The sequence below is a fragment of the Sorex araneus genome, chromosome 3 (genome assembly GCF_027595985.1).
Source record: "Sorex araneus isolate mSorAra2 chromosome 3, mSorAra2.pri, whole genome shotgun sequence".
Classification (NCBI taxonomy): domain Eukaryota; kingdom Metazoa; phylum Chordata; class Mammalia; order Eulipotyphla; family Soricidae; genus Sorex; species Sorex araneus.
Genome location: NC_073304.1, coordinates 27,077,165 through 27,096,310, shown reverse-complemented (window position 1 = coordinate 27,096,310; position 19,146 = coordinate 27,077,165). Strand labels below are relative to the sequence as shown.

General features: G+C 44.0%; 2 protein-coding genes across 4 annotated transcripts in view; one reads left to right on the top strand and one right to left on the bottom strand.

Annotated features, from left to right (window-relative positions):
- Positions 1 to 5,399, bottom strand: part of ENTPD5 (ectonucleoside triphosphate diphosphohydrolase 5 (inactive)) — a 37,124-nt gene extending 31,725 nt beyond the window's left edge. For all 3 annotated transcript variants that reach the window (XM_055131045.1, XM_055131046.1, XM_055131047.1), the window contains exons 1-2: positions 5,304 to 5,399; positions 331 to 399 (exon numbers count right to left, since the gene is read on the bottom strand). The gene's annotated coding sequence lies outside the window, so the exon portion shown is untranslated. The remainder of the gene's footprint in view (positions 1 to 330; positions 400 to 5,303) is intronic.
- Positions 5,400 to 5,482: 83 nt separating this feature from the next.
- BBOF1 (basal body orientation factor 1) overlaps positions 5,483 to 19,146 on the top strand; it is a 31,476-nt gene continuing 17,812 nt past the window's right edge. The window contains exons 1-4 of the mRNA XM_055132947.1: positions 5,483 to 5,637; positions 6,897 to 7,125; positions 8,506 to 8,571; positions 12,388 to 12,531. Of these exons, the coding sequence (XP_054988922.1) occupies positions 5,579 to 5,637; positions 6,897 to 7,125; positions 8,506 to 8,571; positions 12,388 to 12,531 (498 nt within the window). The 5' untranslated portion in view covers positions 5,483 to 5,578. The remainder of the gene's footprint in view (positions 5,638 to 6,896; positions 7,126 to 8,505; positions 8,572 to 12,387; positions 12,532 to 19,146) is intronic.

The following is a 19,146-nucleotide window of genomic DNA, read 5'->3' as shown; positions in this document are numbered from 1 at the left end:
CTGCAGCACCACAAAGTCCCTCAAGTACTACAGGGAGTAGCACCCACACACTGCCTGCCAGTGTGGTCCCAACCTCTTTCCACAACCCCACCCCCCAAAATTTAAATTAAAAAAATGTTGTGCAACCATAATTCAGTGGACCATAATTATTATAATTTTATGCCAGTTATTGCTAATGAGGCCCTCTTTCCAACAAAGTATTATAGATGAAATTTTAGTGAAGCACAGATCTTTTTAATTTACTCTAAGCTCTTATCTAGAAACAATGAAACAATTCACAGAAATCCACCCTTTGGAAAAATGAACTATTATTTTAGATAGGCTACTTACCAGTTTTCTTTTTCTTCCTTTTGAACTTTCTCCTTTGTTTCCTTCAATTACTATGTTACCTTCTTTAACCTGCAGAAGATGGACAATAGTGAGAGAAAAGTTTTCTTTTCAGTATAATTAAATTTGATGCAGATATCTTTATTAGTTTCCAATATCTCCAGGCTTTGAATAACAAATCTTCAGGTTCTAATAAATCTTTTTAAATTTATTTTGTTTTCTAAATGTTTTAAACATTTTTTAAATGTTTTTTGGATCACATCCAGCATGTGTTGGGGAAGGATAGGGTATTCCTAGTAGTGCTAAGGGGACATGTGGGACCAGGGCCAGAATCTGAGTTTGCCTCATGCTAAAGATGTACTCAGTCCATAGAGCTAGCTCGCTGGCTTCCAAAGTAGCATCCCTAGGCTCCTTTCCATACTTTATTCTCAAAATATAACTCAAGTCATTCTTATAAAATCACTTTTTTAGGGACCAGAGAAATTATACTGTGTATAATTATACTGTGTATTTGCCATGCACAAGACTGACAAAGGTTCAAACTCCAGGACTACATACGGTCCCCCAAGCATTGCTAGGAGTTGGGGTTTTGGGGTGTGTTTTTTAATTTAAAACTAAAAATTGATTTACTGGCATTGTGAAAATATCATATAACTATTTATATAAGATCTATATGGCTGGTAGGAAAGAAAACATTCCAATAAGAAACAGGGCACACTGTTTTTCTGCTGCTCAGATATTTTCATCTGGGGATATCTACAATGCTGGCAGGGAGATAGGCCAGTGAGGGTGTCTCCTGGCCAGCTGGGCTCGCCTCCTGCCACGGAGGATGAAGGAAGAATAAAAGGGCTACATAGGCAGCAATGAATACAGAAGAGAAGTGCCTGAGTCAAGGGAAGGTATGGAGCAGGCGACACAGGGAAAGACAGAGGAGAGCAGCATTTGCCAGCGGCCGACACCATGAGTCTGGGCCTCAGTGGGCATCCTCCTGGGAACATCCAGAAGCGATGGAGGGTCACTGAGCAAGAGAAGGTCACTGTCACTTGATATCTAATGTCAGGGAAGGGAGGCTGCTGTATCCCTGGTCAGCTACCAAGTCCCTGAAGCAAGCCAGAAGTAAGCCCTGAGCACTACTGAGTGTGGCCCAAAACCAACCAAACAAAAAAGAGGCAAATACAGAAGGGGAAAGAAATTACATAATCAGGGGTGATGGGCCAGAGAGATAGTACAGCAGGCATGGCAGTCGCCTTGCACGTAGCCAACCTCGATTTGACCCTCAGGACCCCATAGGGTCCCCGAGGCTTGCAAGGGAATGATTCCTAAGCACAGACCCAGGAATAAGCCCTGAGCACCCCCAGGTATGGCCCAAAAACCAAAAGCAACCAACCCAGAGATGAGATTGTACAATACCTCTTTGGATCCTGTCTGAAGTCACAAGAAAAGTTAGCATCCATTTGGCAAAAGACAGAGAATGCCGTTCACAAAACCAAACAAATCCACCAGAGTATAGAAAGACTATTTACAGCTTTTAGCTAACAGAGATATTACCTTACATCAAGATACTTGCCATAGAACCATAAAGATCTTGTCTGCATGAGGACTCAGCAAAGCAACTCCACATTTCTACGTTGACCGGGAACTATACAAACTGGGGAGGGGCGGGGGATTACAAAACGAAGTCAAAACTAAAGCTCTGTATGGCTTATTTCAAGTTTTAAAAGTATTAGCATTCTAAGCAACGAAACAAAGTAAATTTACTCAGCAAAGTAATCCCTGAAATTTCATAATACAATGCATACCAGAACTTATGGGAGGAAATGCTATAGCAACTTCTTATATACATCTGTACCATCAGTTATTTCTTAATAACCATTAGTTGGATAACACTATCTGACACAGGTCATAATTAAGATCTGGATTCAAAAATTAAAAACCCACAAACTCTTCAGAAGCTATTGAAAATAAGACCATTTTCTTTGTGTTGTCTTCCTGCCAAAGTCTACCACAAATAACTCACATGCCAAACTCTTGATTTGTTTTGGTTTGGGGCCATACCTGGCAGTGTTCAGGGCTTACTACTGGCTCTACACTCAGGGATCACTCCTGGTAGGGCTCAGGGAACCATGTGGGGTGATGGGGATCAAACCTGGGCCAACAATGTACAAGACAAGCACTCAACCTATATAATATCTTCATATGCTGAACTTTAAAAAAATAATTTGTACTTATTCATAATATTTGATTAAATTGAATATTCAAACACCAATCCCACCACCATTACACCTTCCCACCACATTTCAGATATTTCCATCCTGAACCCCAAACCTTGCCCCCACAACAGAAACAAACTAATTTATTTTATATTGCTTATGATGAATAATCTGCTAAAAAAAGATCAAAAAAAAAAAAAAAAGGTCTCTTAGAGGAAAGTGTGTAAAGATTGTTGGATTTCACCCAGAAGCCATTAAGCCCTTTTCCCCCTAAAATTGGTTGCCTTCTACTTTAAACCCCATCATATGTCCTGTGCTACTCTTGGTATATTAGTGGTGTAAAGTATAAGATGTTGCGAGGCCACGAAAGCAGTCGCACATGCTGAACTGCGCTGAAAATCAGAAATCTTTGCTTAGATTTGCAAAGACAATAGAATCAGTTTCAGAAAACACTTCTGCACCAGAATTTATTGGCCACGCATGTCTGCAAACCTGTTTTTAAAATTAAGACTTCTCTGTTTGTCTATATAAGCTGCTTATGAGTATGCAGGTAAGATGGCTCTTCAAACCTATCACCTTGTTGCTAATAAAGGTCTTTGCTGGGGGCAAAGCCAGTAGGATGCTTCAGCAACTGATATGTTTTAGATCCTGGCACTCCATGAGGTCCCTCAAGTCCACCATGAATGAGCTCCTTCATGAGTAGTGTGGTCACACTCAGCACCGCCAAGTGTGGCAGAAAAAAAAAAAAAAAAAAAAGCTCTTTCCCTACCTGCTGTCTTGTATTTGTATCCCTACTGATACAGCCCCTTGAACACCCAGATCTCTGAACATACCTAATTCTTTGGCAATGAAACCAGAGGTTCAGAAAATCATAGATTCTAGAGCTGCTTCTACTGTAGTATAAACCTAAGCATTTCTCTGGGCCAAAGTCTTGTCACAAAATTAAACTTATGAAACAGGCCTAACAATCAATACTTGAAACCATAAAACTTGCCTAGATAAGACTTCGCTCAAAGGCTAAAAATGATAGTTATCTTCACCCCACCTTTCCCCCAAAAGCTTAACACTGACTTTGCTTAGGTTTTTGAGTAAGGCAATGTGCCTCCAGGGACTACCCTTCAAGGAGATATATTGTTCTGGTGCCTACTGGTCTGCAATCCCCCCTTTCCAAAAATGTGCTTCTCTGGGTTGTTTTTTGGGTTACACTCAGTGGAGCTCAGGGATTACTCCTAGCAGGCCCAGGCACCGTACAGGGTGCCAAGGATGGAACTCAGGGCAAAAGCAAGTGCCTTACCTGCTGTACTCTCAGGCCCAATTCTCTGTTCTCTTTTCCTGTAAAAACCACTCCTTCTTACCATGCAAACAAGATGCGGACAAGTATGCCATTTTCCAAGCTGCCAGCTTGCTGCCACTGAAGCTTTTTTTGGTTTGTTTCTGGACCACACCAGGTGGTGCTCAAGGCTCTACACTGAGGAATCACTCCTGAGTGGGACTTGGGGGACCATCTAGGATGCCAGGTATCAAGCCCAGATTGGCCAAATGAGGCAAGCACCCTACCTGCTGGACTACCTCTGAATCCATCAGTCTCTTGATTGATGGGGTCCCTGAGCGGCCCTGAAACGGGGCCTTCGGAACTCAAATTTGGAGAGCCAGCCAGAAGTGTTTGTGCACAATTCCCAGATCAGGTAAACTTGCTTTTAAGGGGGGAAAAAAAATACTGTTTGCTGTGGGGGGTACGGGATGGGTGAGTGTAGGGGTGTTAAGGATGGAACTGTCTCTAGATAAACGGAAAGAGAGGCTCTGAACAATGACGTTTTATTTTGCTGCATGCAGGATGAGAAGCCTCCTCTCTCTCCGGCCCAACAGTGACGTTTTATTTTTTAATAATTGACTTTTTAGGCTTTGAGCCACAACTGGCGGCGATGCCCAGGGTTTAAGTCCAGGCTCTGCACTCAGGGATCACCCCTGGCGGTTGCTTGGGGGACCATCTGGGATGCGGCTGATCAAACAAACCCCGGGCAGCTCCGCGCAAAGCAAACGCCCCTCCCTGCCGTACTAGCTGCTCCGGCGGCCCCGGAATAGTTTTTCTGAAGAAAACTTGAATTCCATAGGAAGTGGGAGCTGGGAAAGCCGAGCTCCCCTCCCTGATCTCCTAAATCTTGGCGCCCCCGACACCAACTCTGTCCTGACTCACGGGCGCCCGGCAGGAAGCGCATCCTCCCAGAACTCCTCCGAAAAGGACTTCTTCGGAGAGGCCGGAGACGCGCGGCGGGTGGCGGGTGGCGGAGCAGACGCCGCCTTCCCGCGCCACACTGGGGGCAGCAAACGGGAAGGCGCGGGGCGGGCGGCGGAGTCACCCGGCCGGGCCCGCGGCGGGCAGCAGCCGCGTCCGCCCGAGCGACCGGCCACGCCGCCGCCGCCCGCGGGGAAGCGCCTTCCAGACCCGACACAGACGAGCGGCCGAGGGGCCCCGGGAGGCGCCAGGGAAGGCGGGAGGCGGCGGGGCAGCCGGGGAGCGCAGGACGCGCGAGCGAGACGCAACGCGCCGCGGGGCCAGCGGGGGCGGCGCTCGGACGAGCCGCGAGGGCAGCGCCGGCCGAGCGCGCCTCCTGAGGCGAGGCCCGGGCGCCCCGACGGGGCCGCCGCCGCCGCCCGCCCCTGCCCCGCGCCGGCCCGCGCCGGCCTCCCCGCCCGGCCGCCCGCCCGCCAGTCAAGCTCGCCCCCGCGGCGGACGCCGGCGCCTCCGCCGCTCACACACACACTCACCGTGCGCGCGCCGCCCCGGCGCGGCCGCCCGCCGCCCTCGGCGCGATCCCGCCCGGCCCCGCCCCCGGCTCCGGCCCCGCCGCTGGGCCCGGCGCGGCGGCGGGGGCGGGGGCGGTGGCGGCGGCGCCACGTCACACGCGCGTGCGCTCTCGGCGCGCCCGCAACTGCCCCGACGGAACGTTACCCACTTGGCGTCCTGGTTTCCTTAGAAACGGACTCGGGCTGGGCTGGGCTGGTGGCAGAGAGGCCTCCACGACAACCCCGGGGAAGGCGAGATGCCGATAAAGGGGAGGAGGAAAGAGAAGAACAAGAAGAAAAGGAAACAAGAAAAGAAGTGAGGACCAGGCGCCCTGCAGTCTCCCTGTCGCTGCATCAGCCTTCTGGGATTCGTGGCTGGCATCACCGCTGCGCTCTGATACTGAAATGGGGGAGAAGGGGGAGAAGGGGGAGAAGACAGTGTGTGTGTGTGTGTGTGTGTGTGTGTGTGTGTGTGTGTAGATGGGGTGTGTGTGTGTGTGTGTGCGCGCGCGCGCGGGGGGAGAAGACAGTGTGTGTGTGTGTGTGTGTGTGTGTAGATGGGGTGTGTGTGTGTGTGTGTGTGTGTGTGTGTGTGTGTGTGTGTGTGCGCGCCGCTGCGCTCTGACACTGAAATGGGGGGAACGGGGAGAAGACGGTCACTCCTCTCTGTACTCAGGAATCACCCCTGGCCGTGCTCAGGGGACCATATGGGATGCTGGGAATCAAACCCGGGTCGCCCGCATGCAAGGCAAATGCCCTACCCACTGTGCTATCAATCCAGGCCCTGGCCTCCCAAATTTGAAGCATATTCTCTATCCTTTGAGATAAAGTCCCAGCCCCTTTTTTTCCTTATACAATGATAGCCCCGGATCATAGTGATAATATAGCAGGTAAGGCACTTGCTTTGCAATTGGGGTTTTACCAACCTCAGTATGACCAAGGGTCTCCCAAGCACTTTCAGGAATAATCCCTTATACTTATTTGTAGTTTCCCCCTGCCCAACTTCCCCTGTAGTCTACCCCCGTCCCCCACCCACCCAACATAGCTGCATAATTAGTTTAGCACTTGCATAGTGCCAAGAGCTTGTCACATTTTTGGCTCACTCGAATGTGTTTTCTATTTTCAGCCATGTATTATAGAACACACGTGAAAATGAACATTAAAGGTAGCAAGTGCCTATTCTTTATATATTCTATATGTATGTATATAAAATAGAATAAATTTGATACATCATGCCTTTCCTTTTTGTTTTTCTAATAATTTAAGGATGCGTTTTTCTTTTGGAAAGTGATAAGAATTGAATCCTAGATATAGGAGGCATATTCTCCACCAACTGGGCTATTTACCAGCCTATGTTTTTAGTCCTTTGGATTATTCTTTAAAGCTCCACTCCCCGGGAAGAAGTAAATTCTTAACTCCTTTTTCAAGTAAATATAGGTATTTCTTAGTAATAAATTCATCCAACATTATTTACTTATAATTACCAGGCAATCCAAACAAAACAATAACTAGCAGGCATAATGCTAAGGTAGTAGAGAAATCATTATATACTGTCAATTTTCTCTTCCCATACAGGAAGGTGGGAAATTCTGATGAATCCGTGGTGGAAAGAGCAAAGGCCAATGCCTCCCTTTGGGAGTCTAGGCTGGAAATCACAGAACTCTCCAGGGTTGAGTATCGGGATAGTTCCCGGAGACTGGCAAGATGTAACGAAGAGTTAAAGAGACAGCAGTATAGATTGGAGAAAGACACAATGACTGTATTAAGCTATCTCAGAAAGCAGGATCAAGAGAAAGATAATACGGTAGGTTGCTTAACCCCCCCCCAGAGCCTCTATAACTACCTTCATGCTTATACTGTGATATGATTATATATTTTCAGGATTTTAATTCCTTGAAATTGTGTCACATAGTTAACACATTTCAATTAATTTGCTTTGTTTTGTTTTGGGGCCACACCTGGTGATGCTCAGGGGTTACTTCTGGCTCTGTCTGCACTCAGAAATCACTCCTGGCAGTGCTCAGGGGACCATATGGGATGCAGGGTATCAAACCTGGGTCAGCTGCATGCAAGGCAAGTGCCTTACCTCCTATATTACTACTTGGACCCAAAATACATTTTTCTTAAGAAACAAACATATTGGCTCTTTTTGGAGTAATGGGTATGCTGTCTTGAAGTGATTCTCATATGATCTATTAAAATATATGTCTATAGCTATACTAGACTTCAAGCGGGGGATGCAAATGTGCCTGAGCCTGCTAGGAGTAATCCCTGAGCACCACTGAGCGCAACCCAAAAAACAACCCAGAGAAGCACATTTGCACATTTTTAGAAAGGGCGGATTGCAGACCAGTAGGCACCAGAACAATCTATCTCCTTGAAGGATAGTCCCTTAAGGCACATTGCCTTACTCAAAAACCTAAGTAAGAGAGTACAAAACCAAACCAGATACCATTTCATGTTCATTAAGATACTATCAGGAGGATTTTGTGTGTTTGGGGCAGGGGGGAAGCACACTGGGTAGTGCGTAGGTCTTACTCCTCGCTGTGTGTTCAGGTATAACTCTTGGTAGTGCTCAGGGGATCATAAATGCTGCTAGGGATCTCATGAGTTGATGGGATTCGATGAAAACACCTTAAAAGTACGCAGGCCCCTGAGAAGTTATATTTAATGTTGAAGAGAATGAAGATAAATAGAAATTGTGGTAATATAAATTGGTACAGCTATTATGGGAAAGGGCATAGCAGTTTTTTTTTCTCTCTGTCTCTCTCTCTATATATAGTTTATAAGTACATGTTTGAAGGACCATACGTTATATCAAAGATTATACCCAGGTTAAACCCTTGAAAAAAATATATATGTATATATACACCTCTTGGAGAGCCTGGCAAGTTGCTGAGAGTATCCTGCCCACTCGGGCAGAGCCTAGCAAGCTACCTGTGGTGTATTCAGTATGCCAAAAACATTAGCAATAGGTCTCATTCCCCTGACCCGGAAAGAGCCTCCAATCTTTGGGAAAGATGAGTAAGGAGAGGCTGCAAAAATCTCAGGGCTGGGAGGAATAGAGATGTTACTGGTGCCCGCTCAAGTAAATCACAAACAACAGGATGACAATGATACGGAGACAGTGATATAGCCCCTCGCAAGGCTAGTGCCTTACCTTCTATGTTTTCATCTTCTACAGATTGAAAAACTGAAACAGCAGTTAAATGAAACAAAGGACAGAGCACAAGAGGAAAAGGACAAATTGGTGAGGACCTGTGTTGTACACAATCAAGCACTTCCTGTGTTGTCAAGTTTCTGGCCAATCAGACACAGTGAGAGAAAGGTCCCCCAGGAACTCCCAGTCAATCTGACACATGGTTGAATTGAAGCTTAAAAGTAACAAAAATAGGTTATTGTAGAAAACTTTAGAAACAAATTTGATAGTAGTGGTTCTTACTGCTCCTGAATTTATTGATCCTTGTGGGAATTTTCAGTAAGCAAAATATTTTTTAAAAGAATAAAATATATGATGAGTCAAGGGCTGGAGTGATAGCACAGTGGGTAGGGCGTTTGCCTTGCATGTGGCCAACTGGGGTTTGATTCCTCCACCCCTCTCGGAAAGCCCGGCAAGCTATCGAGAGTATCCCGTTCACATGGCAGAGCCTGGCAAGCTTATTCGATATACCAAAAACAGTAATAACAAGTCTCACAATGAAGACGTTACTGTTTTCCGCTCAAGCAAATTGATGAGCAGCGGGATGGCAGTGATACAGTGACATTATATTTTTTTAAAGAATTTTATTTTATTGAATCACCATGTGAAAAATTACAATGCTTTCAGGCTTAAGTCTCAGTTACACAATGCTGAAACAAGCATCCCTTCACCAGTGCCCATATCCCACCACCAAACAAACAAACAAACACAGTACACCTCCCACCCACCCCCCCCCCCGCCATGTAACTGATAAATTTCACTTTACTTTCTATTGACTTTAGTTACATTCAATATTTCAACACAAACCTCACTATTATTGTTAGGAGTACCCCACTAGTCAGACCTGTTGTGAAGAGGTATGAGGTCTTGGATTTCTGTACTTTAGCAACAGAGTCCAGGGAGATTTCTTCCAGATATTGGATCATTGCAAGCTTGTAAACCCCATCTGTGGTCATCATAATATGGCAGAGTGACGTTATATTTAATAGTTTTAAATAAGATGTGGTCAAACAGTAAAGGCAGTTGATACAGCCCCTTGCAAGGCTGGTGCCTTACCTTCTATGTTTTCATCTCCTACAGATTGAAAAACTATAGGGTGTCTAAAATTTTTCCTAGTCACAATCCCTTTTCTATCACCAGAGAAGGGCAATAAGACCTAAGGCTGGCAGAAACACCTAGGATTTCTTATTTGACTTACATGGATTCACTGTTGCCAGTTGGGGGGTGAGAGGTGGGGCTCACATTCAGTTACAGTCTGAGAAACCAGGCTCTAGGGAAGGCGCTGGACACCCGCGCCTGGAGTGCTGGGAAGGAGAGATCATGTACCCAAAACCCCAGAGTGGAGTGCTAGTAGTGTTGCTCCAGGAAGCAAATTTTATGCCTTTTTCAAGTTGCCTTGGCTTGGACAGGTCAGAGCTCCCAGTAAGGCATTGTATGTATAAGAGAAAGGATTCTGATCTCTGGGAATCTTCTATATTTTATTCCTTTATTCCTGAAGAATTATCTCCTGGGCAATCTTAGAGGGAAATATATTTTTTACAAATATATATATATACATAGGGGGCTGGAGAGATAGCACAGCAGGTAGGGCATTTGCCTTGCACGCGCCCGACCCGGGTTCAAATCCCAGCATCCCATATGGTCCCCTGAGCACGGCCAGGGGTAATTCCTGAGTGCAGAGCCAGGAGTAACCCCTGTGCATCGCCGGGTGTGACCCAAAAAGCAAAAAAAGAAACAAATATATATACATATATATCTATATATCTATATCTATATCATCTATATGTTTCCTTAGAGGAAAAAGTGTGAAGATTGTTGTATTTCACCCAGGGGCCATTAAGCCCTTTATAAGAGATCATTAACATGTTGTTAAAGGTTGAGCCTGTGTGCTTATACACACACACATATGTGTGGTGGTTGAGTTCTGGAGGTTTTTGGCTGCCAGGGCTGGTGCCTTGGGGCGGGGAGCTAAGCTCCCTTCCAGGAGAGAACCACAGTACACACATTCCTCTAAGGAAAGTTCTTTGTAGTATTTTCAGCGGTTTATTCATAACAAATGATACAAAATGAATTATTTCAGTTCTGCTTTGGGGCAGGGGTTGGGGTTCGGGACAGAAACATTGAAAATATGGTGGTGGGAAGGTGAAATGGTGGTGGGATTGGTGTTCGAATATTAAATGTAATCAATATTGTGAGCTACTTTATAAAAATAGAATACATTTAAAAAAAAAAAGAAAAAGAATTATCTCCTGAGGACGGGGGATACAGCCACTTAGCTTGGGCTGGGTGACAGATCATCTTCAGCAGGTTTTGTGTTTTTTTTGGTGCAAGTGATTGAAATAGCCAATCGTTTATTTTTACTGCCCCAGTCATGAGCCCTTGGCCCCCCCTGCTGCCTGCTCTGGGGAGCGCCCTCCTCTCCGTGTCACCCATCATTCTCCCTTCTCTTGGCCTCCACTCCGGCCACCTCAGAATGTCAGAAGGGTGGCATTTTTTGTTCTTTTCATGTCCAACTGCAGGGTACGAGACAGGCAGTCCTAAGTGCTGCTTTCTGCGCAAATTTTTTTTTATTGCAAATATCTAACTAGGTTTGAAATATTTTAAGAATAAGACAATATTCTTTTCAACAAACTAAAAAAAAAATGTTAAGCCTGCCCTGGGTATACTGTCTCGAACCCATGGCTGGGGCAAGGCAAAGCAACTCTTTTTACATCACATTTTTGTGGGTTTTTTGGTGTTTTTCTGAACTTTTTTTGACGATGGACCCTTCCTGACTACCAACTCTCTATGCTCTCCTCTCCTTTCTCCTAGTTCATTTATCTAATACAGAGATTGGTCCTCCTTTCATCTCTTAGCATATTAATTTTGAGGGCCAGTGGGGGAGGTGGCACACCTAATGGTGCTGAGTGTTGACTCCTGGCTCTGTGCTCAGGAATCACTTCTGGCAGGGCTTTGAGGCCCATGTTTGATGCTGGTGATTTAATCTGGACTTACTTACAAGGTGAGTATCTTAAATCCTATCCTCTCTCTAAGGTCTTTCTTAGCTTATTTGTTTTAATTTTAGGGTCAGGGATGTTATTTTTTTTTCTTTTTACACGTTGGAGATTTGCTTATTATTGCTATTCAAACATTAGGAAGCCAGAGCTTAAACTAGGGATCATAATGCTGGTAGTGTTCTCTTTAGGATATAATTACCACTGACCAACTTCCAAATTCCCATGTTAAAAAAAAATTGTTTAGTCTTCTCATACCTCTTTTTATTAAACATTTGCATTTTCTATAAAGATCAACTCATTCTGATTTTTATCTCATTCCAGGAATTTAATTTTTTCGTATTGTTTTATTTTGTTTTTGCTTTTTAGGTCACACCCAGGCGATGCACAGGGGTTAACTTCTGGCTCTGCACTCAGGAATTACTCCTGGCAGTGCTCAGGGGACCATGTGGGATGCTGGGAATTGAACCTGGGTCAGCCTCATGCAAGGCAAACGCCCTACCCATTGTGCTATCGCTCCAGCCCCCTGATGTTGTTTTTTTTTTATAAAGAATAAACTTCAGAAAAATTAAAAGGGGGCTGGTCTGAGAGGTAGTACAGTGGATAGGGCGCTTGCTTACATGCATCAGGCCCAGATTTGATCCCAGCATCTCATAAAGTCCAGGAGCCCTTCAAGAGTGAGTCCTGAGCATCATCAGGTGTGGCCCCCCAAAATAAATAAATAAATAAATAAATAAATAAAGGGGGGTATTTCTGTGAATGATTTAGACAAATTGCTTAAGCCTTAAAATAGTACTTAAAATAGTACTTAAGTCTTAAAATAGACTTTCTGGGACTTTTCCTTAACTCAGTTATTCTGTCTTTTTGCATCCAGGAACAAATGTATGTTACGCAAATAAATGAGCTGGAGGCACAGTTCAATCAAAAAGCCAGAGAAATTGGCATGATTCAGTCAGAGCTGAAAACAATAAGACAGTTCCAGAGGAGGAAAATCCAAGTAGAGAGAGAATTAGATGACGTAAGTTATTTCTCTTATTTTTAAGGGAAATTAGAATGAACTAGTTGTGACTGCAAAAACTTTAATAGTCATTTACTTCTATGTAATGATCAAGGATATTTTAGAAATGATTTATAAAAAGAAAAAGTATAAGGTATATAAATTTAGGGCTAGATGTCAAAGTTTTGTTTTGTTTTGTTTTTGGGGGGGTAGGCGGGGGACACACCTTTACTCATGGCTCTGCACTCAGGAATCACTTCTTGCAGGCTCCGCAGATCATATGAGGTGTGGGGGACTGAACCCGGGCCAGCTGACCTATACCTCTCACCCTAATGCCAAAGGTCTTAGGGTTAGACTTTTTTTTTTAGTTTTTTTTGTTTGTTTGTTTTGGAGGGGGGGGACGGGGAGCCACACCCAGCGATACTCAGGAGTTACTCTTGATTCTGCACCCAAGAATTACTCCTGGCAGCACATGAGGAACCATAGGGGATGCATAATCAAACCTAGGCGACCTTCCTATCTATCTGTCCTGACTATCTCTACCACTCCAAGATGTTGCGTTTTCTAAGCATTGGTCTCTTTGTGTATTCACCAAGCCGTAGCTAACACACCCTTCCCATGTTTACCAGTGGTGAAACCTTTAGAGTGAACTTAATAAGAAATAAACTGCAAATCTTGGAAAATATTAGGGACAAAACAACAAACTCCTAAAGACTTGGACCTTTAGGCAAACTACTCAAGACTTTTAGAACAATGATGATGATGGTGTTGGTGGTGGTGTTGGTGGTGGTGGTGGTGGTGGTGGTGGTGGTGGTGATGATATTGTTGTTATTTCTTTGGAGACATGCATGGTTGTGTTCAGAGGATACTCTCATATCTGTCCTGGGGTGGGAGGTTCACTCATGGCACAACTCAGGGGACCATGTGGTGAATGATAATTTTAGGAAAATTATAGAGCTCTCTGAGTAGGTTTGAGTGGATGAGGAAAAAGGAGCCCTTTCAGAAAGTATCTCTGGCCTGGCCCTGAGAGGCTTACTTTCTTACTTTCCATCCCCTCAGCTCAGAATATAGACTTTTTGTTTGTTATTTGTTTTAGTTTAGACTGAATTTTATATTTATTTATTTAGCTACTGATTTATTTAATTAAATTACAGTGAGATACACAGTTACAGAGTTGTTCATGATTAGATTTCAGTCATATCATATTCTAATACCAGTCCCTTCATCAGTGTACATTTCCCACCACCAATGTCCCCAGTCTCCCTCCTGTGCCACTCACCTCATGACAGGCACTTTTCTTCTCTGACCCTCTCCCTCTCACTTACTCCCGCTATTCCCAAAGGCTGCAAGCTACCACAAGTATCTTGTGTGTGGGGGGGCGGTACAGTTAGAATAGAGAAGAGACCAGTATGACAATAATAGTTGGAATTTATCACATTGGACAAGAACCGAGTATTGAAAGTCAGTAAAGGGATACACATGACAACCCTTCAGTATCTTTGTATTATTGTAAACCATAGTGTCCAGAAGGAAAGAGAGAGTCAGAATATAGTTTTATTGCATTACTAATAATGCAATAAATGAAACAGATGTGTGCCATGCACAAGTAACTGAAATCAGCTTTGGAGTTTTGGGAAAATTAATTAACCTCTCTATACCTTGGTTTCCTCAACTATAAAATGGGGATAATACAAAGTACTCTCATAGGGTTGCTGTAAAGATGAAAGGAGTTTAATATGTGTAAAGTCTTAGAGAAAGTTATATAGAATTATAAGGACAGTGCTGTATTGCTCTGCAAAAAAAAGATTCTGATTTATAGAATTTAATGATTTATTTAGTATCACAATTTTTACTGTAGCTAATTTTTTTTTTTTTGGTTTTTGGGTCACACCCGGCGATGCACAGGGGTTACTCCTGGCTCTTCACTCAGGAATTACCCCTGGCGGTGCTCAGGGGACCATATGGGATGCTGGGATTAGAACCCGGGTCGGCCGCGTGCAAGGCAAACGCCCTACCCGCTGTGCTATCGTTCCAGCCCTACTGTAGCTAATTTTAACCTGCTAATGGTTTCACAACCTGCTAGCAAATTTCCTGGAATGAGCCAGCTCTAACACACAACTGAATTTACATGAATACTGCTATTCTTGTTGATACCAGTATTAGTGTTATATTGTCATCTAAAAAAAGCATGAGAAGAGCTGAATAGTAATAAGGGGCGTTATCAACACGGAAACAAAATCAAGCTGTGGAGGGTACTTACCAGCACGAGCTGGAGAACAGCTTCCAAGAAAGGAAGACTTCTTCATGCCCAACAGAGATAGAGTGACGTAAGAGTTTATAAATATTCTAGTGTTTTATGTTTCCTCACGAAACTTTATGTATTTATAAGGGTTAATAGTGAGTTTGAACAACTGAGGAAAAGAAATACCATGAGCATCCAGCAACTATATGGAAACTGGCAGGAGAAACATCACAGGTGTTTTTCAGTATGATAATAAGGAAGGTGAGGGAAAGTTGAGAAAGGTTCTACTGCACAGTGTCTGCTGGCTGAAATTGTTCAGCCAGGGCCAGATGTCCTTGTCTTTGCTCATTGAGAGATATTGAGAGACAAAAGAATCTTTGAATAATACAGAGTACAATTGTACATAGTTCAATAGTATAGAGATAGTACAGTGGGGAGGGTGTTTGCTCTGCATTGGCTGACCCGGGTTTGATCACTGTCATCCCATATTATCTCCCCAGGATTGCCAGAAGTGATCTCTGAGTGCCCTGAGCATCACTGGGTAGGGGCCCCAAACAATAACAGAGCCAAAAGAATGTACTGTCCTTGTGGAGTGATAGTACAGTGGATAGGATGTTCCCCTGAGCGCCACCAGGGGCGATCCCTGAGCACAGGGGCCAAGAGTAAGCCTTGAGCACAGCTGGGTATGGCGAAACAAACAAGCAAACAAAAAAATGTATCGGCAGCTTTTCCCAGAGAGAAGTTGACATACCCTTCAAACTACAAGCCAGTTTTTTTCATCATTTCCTTCCTTCCTTCCTTCCTTCCTTCCTTCCTTCCTTCCTTCCTTCCTTCCTTCCTTCCTTCCTTCCTTCCTTCCTTCCTTCCTTCCTTCCTTCCTCCCTCTATACTCAGTTCTCATGGCTTACTCCTGGCTCTGTGCTCAGGGATCATTCCTGGTTGACCACATATATGGTGTTGGGGATTGAACCTGGGTCAGCTGAGTAAAAGGCAAGCACCCTACCCACTATACTATCACTTTGGCCACCCTTCTAAGTTTTCAAGAGAAAACATAGCACAAAGAATTGATAGGTTTTAAAAAAGAAAGCCATATAAAGCCAGATCAGAATCAGGGATAAATATTAATATTAGCCTTCCCCTAGAAACTAGGTTCATTGCAGAAAAATATTCAAGAATCAGTCAAGAGAAATAAAGTTCAGAAAGCAATTTATTAATGCTAAGTACACATTCAAATATACTTACCATGTAGGCATTATCTAAAGAGAGTAACTTTGTTTATAAATAAAATGAGTTTACTAAAAGTTAAGAGTATGAACTCAGTGCTCAGTGTAGGCATGGGGTGAGGGAGAAGAGAGAGAAGAGAGGGTTGCCATTTTTACAAGGTTATGTAGGTAGAAATTGGGGAAAATTGGTGTCTGGGTAAGATCACTACCAGTACATCTGCCTTGCCAGGAGGGACCGTGAGTTTGATCCCTGAACCACCCCACGTGCACTGTGCAGGATCCCAGCAGCACTGCTCTTTGGGATTTCCAGCACGGTAACAAAGCATGCCAGCACCACAGCCAAGGTGTGCCAACCAGGGCCATTGCAGTGATAGCATCAACAAGGAAACAATTCGGGTAAAGTAATAAAGGGTGGAATATGATTGGATTTCAGAGAAAATGGAGAGTTTGGGTGTGGTTGTTTCTCAAACTCAAAGCACTACCATGGTTGGTCACTTGGCACTAAGGCTGTTGTAAATTCAGGGTGTTTACTCCTGGCTCTGCCCTCAAGAATTACTCCCAGTGCACTCATATGGAATGCCAGGGATCAAACCTAGGTTGGCTGCGTGCAAGACAAGCACCCTATCTGATGTACTATTGCTCTGGCCCCTAAATTTAGATATTGAAATATATGTAAAGCAGAAATTGTAAAGGAAAAAAATTTATCTACCTGGCTAATAGAACAAGAATGTATTTGAAACCTGCAGTGATTGTGCTTGTTCCTTTTTTTCCCCCACTCCAGTCCCTATTTATTTCTACTGTGGGACTAGGGGTCATATCCAGGGCCACCTACATGTGAAGCATCTACTCTACCACTGAATTGCATCCCTGGATCCTTTCTCTGTCCTTTTGTTTTGTTGTGGGCCACACCCAGCCTTGTTCAGGGCTTACTCCTGGCTCTGTGTTCAAGGATCACTCCTGGCAGTCTTCAGAGAAGATTACATAATTTAGGAATGGAGCAAGGGATCAAGCCCTATACACTAAGGTGGTAGATTTTTTTTCATCAATGTGAATATTGACATTATTCTTTAAAGTTTTGGACAGTGTAAGAGGTAATTTAAAATATGTGTAAGGCCAGAGAGAGAGAGAGTGCAGGAGGTTAAGCACTTGCCTTGCATGTGGTTGCTTCTGCAAACCCTGGTTTCATCCCCAGCACCACACACAATCTTCTGTGTCATCTGAACATAGAGCCTGGAGTAGCCCCTAAGCACCACCTTTTGTAACCCAAAACTGCCCCTTCCACCAAAATTAAAAGTGAATTGCCCAGAATCAAAGACCTAGTAAGAAAGAGAGAGGGAGCACTTGAAAGCTAGTCTGTCTGGTGGGGAGCCCTTCTCTACTGCTATATTTGTGGCATAAATATATATCAGATTGAATATGTCTATTTTAATGATTGAATATTAACAATGTCATGGTTTAATTTTTTTTTATTTTTTAATTTTTTTTATTTTATTAAATCACCGTGTGGAAGATTACAATGCTTTCGGGCTTAGGTCTCAGTTATACAATGCTGAAACAACCATCCCTTCACCAGTGCCCATATACCACCACCAAAAAAAAAAAAAAAAAAACCCACACAGTACACCTCCCCTCCCGCCCCCCCCACCCCCTACCTTGTAACTGATAAGTTTCATTTTACATTCTGTTTACTTTGGTTACATTCAATATTTCAACACAAACCTCACTATTGTTGTTAGGAGTACCCCACTAGATTCAGACCTACTGTGAAGACAAATAAGCTCTGTGGCCGTGCGGTTTTGTATTTCTGTACTTTAACAAGAAGTCCAGGGAGATTTCTTCCAGATATTAGATAATTGCAGGCTTGAAAACCCAATCTGTGGTCGTCTTAATATGGCGGCCACCGCGCCCTTCATCCCCGGAGAGAAAGAGGCGAGAGAGAGAGAAATACCTTTCCCCTCCCAGGCGGGCACGGGGCCGAGGCTTAGTTCTCAGGCTGGAGACATTCTGCGAGGAGTTGCTCACACCGAAAGAGGTTTTGCTGGGTCTGGATTCACGCTTGTACAGCTGCGGAGAGGCCGCACATGCGTGCGGCCCCCGGGATCACATCTCGGCGGTGGGAGGGGCCGGTGCCTCCCACCTTCCCAAGAGCCTGTCATGGTTTAATTAACTCAACTTTCTTGGCCTAGAAGAATTTTGTGTTTTATTTTGTGTGTTTTAATCTACATAGGGTATTTTGTGGGGGGGATTGTTTTGTTTTGTTGTTATGGACCACACCTGGTGATGCTCAGGGGTTACTCCCGGCTCTGCAATCAGGAATCACTCTTATGGGAAGCTGGGGATCGAACCCAGGTCAGTTGTGTGCAAGACACGTGCCCTACCAGTGTACTATCTCTTTGACCTATTTGTGTAGTTTTAGAGGGGAGGAAGTACCTTCTGTGAGCGTCAAAGGGAGATGTTTTCTAGAGGAATGCCAAGAAAATGCTTCTAGAAATGAGATTATTTTTTGGTTCTGTTTTGGGGTCAAACCCAGCAGTGTTCAGGGATTACTCCTGTTTCTTCTCTCAGCGATCACTCCTAGTGGTGCTTGGGGGACCATAGGAGTATTGGGACTGAACCTGGGTTGGCTGCATGCAAGGCAAATGTCCTATATGCTGTACTATCTCTCCAGTCCTAAAGTTTTCTTGTTGTATTGTTATTCGTTTTGGGGGGCTATACTTGGAGGTGCTCAAGGCTCACTCCTGACTCTACACTCAGGGACCACTTCTACAGTGCTCAGGAGACCATATATGGTCTTTGGAATTGAGCCTTTGTTAGCTGTGTCAAGGCAAATGCCTACCCTCTGTGCTACTGCTCCAACCTCCAAAATAGGAACTATTATTAAAGGACAGGCCAGTAAATTAATGGGATTTGAATTATTGTAACCCTCTCTAGATATTTCTCTCATAAAAGGGATACCTATATTAAGTGGGAGATTATGTGATCCAATTCCTACTGTCTTTCCCAATTGTAAGATAGTATGATTCACTGAGTTTCTCTGTATAAAATTAAGATACTTGAAAAATATGATTATAAGAAAAACTTGCCTGATATTCTAGAACTGCTATTCAAGTTCTGAAAAGTCTGAAAGAGTTCAAATATTCATTTTGTAAATGTATATACATCATCATCATC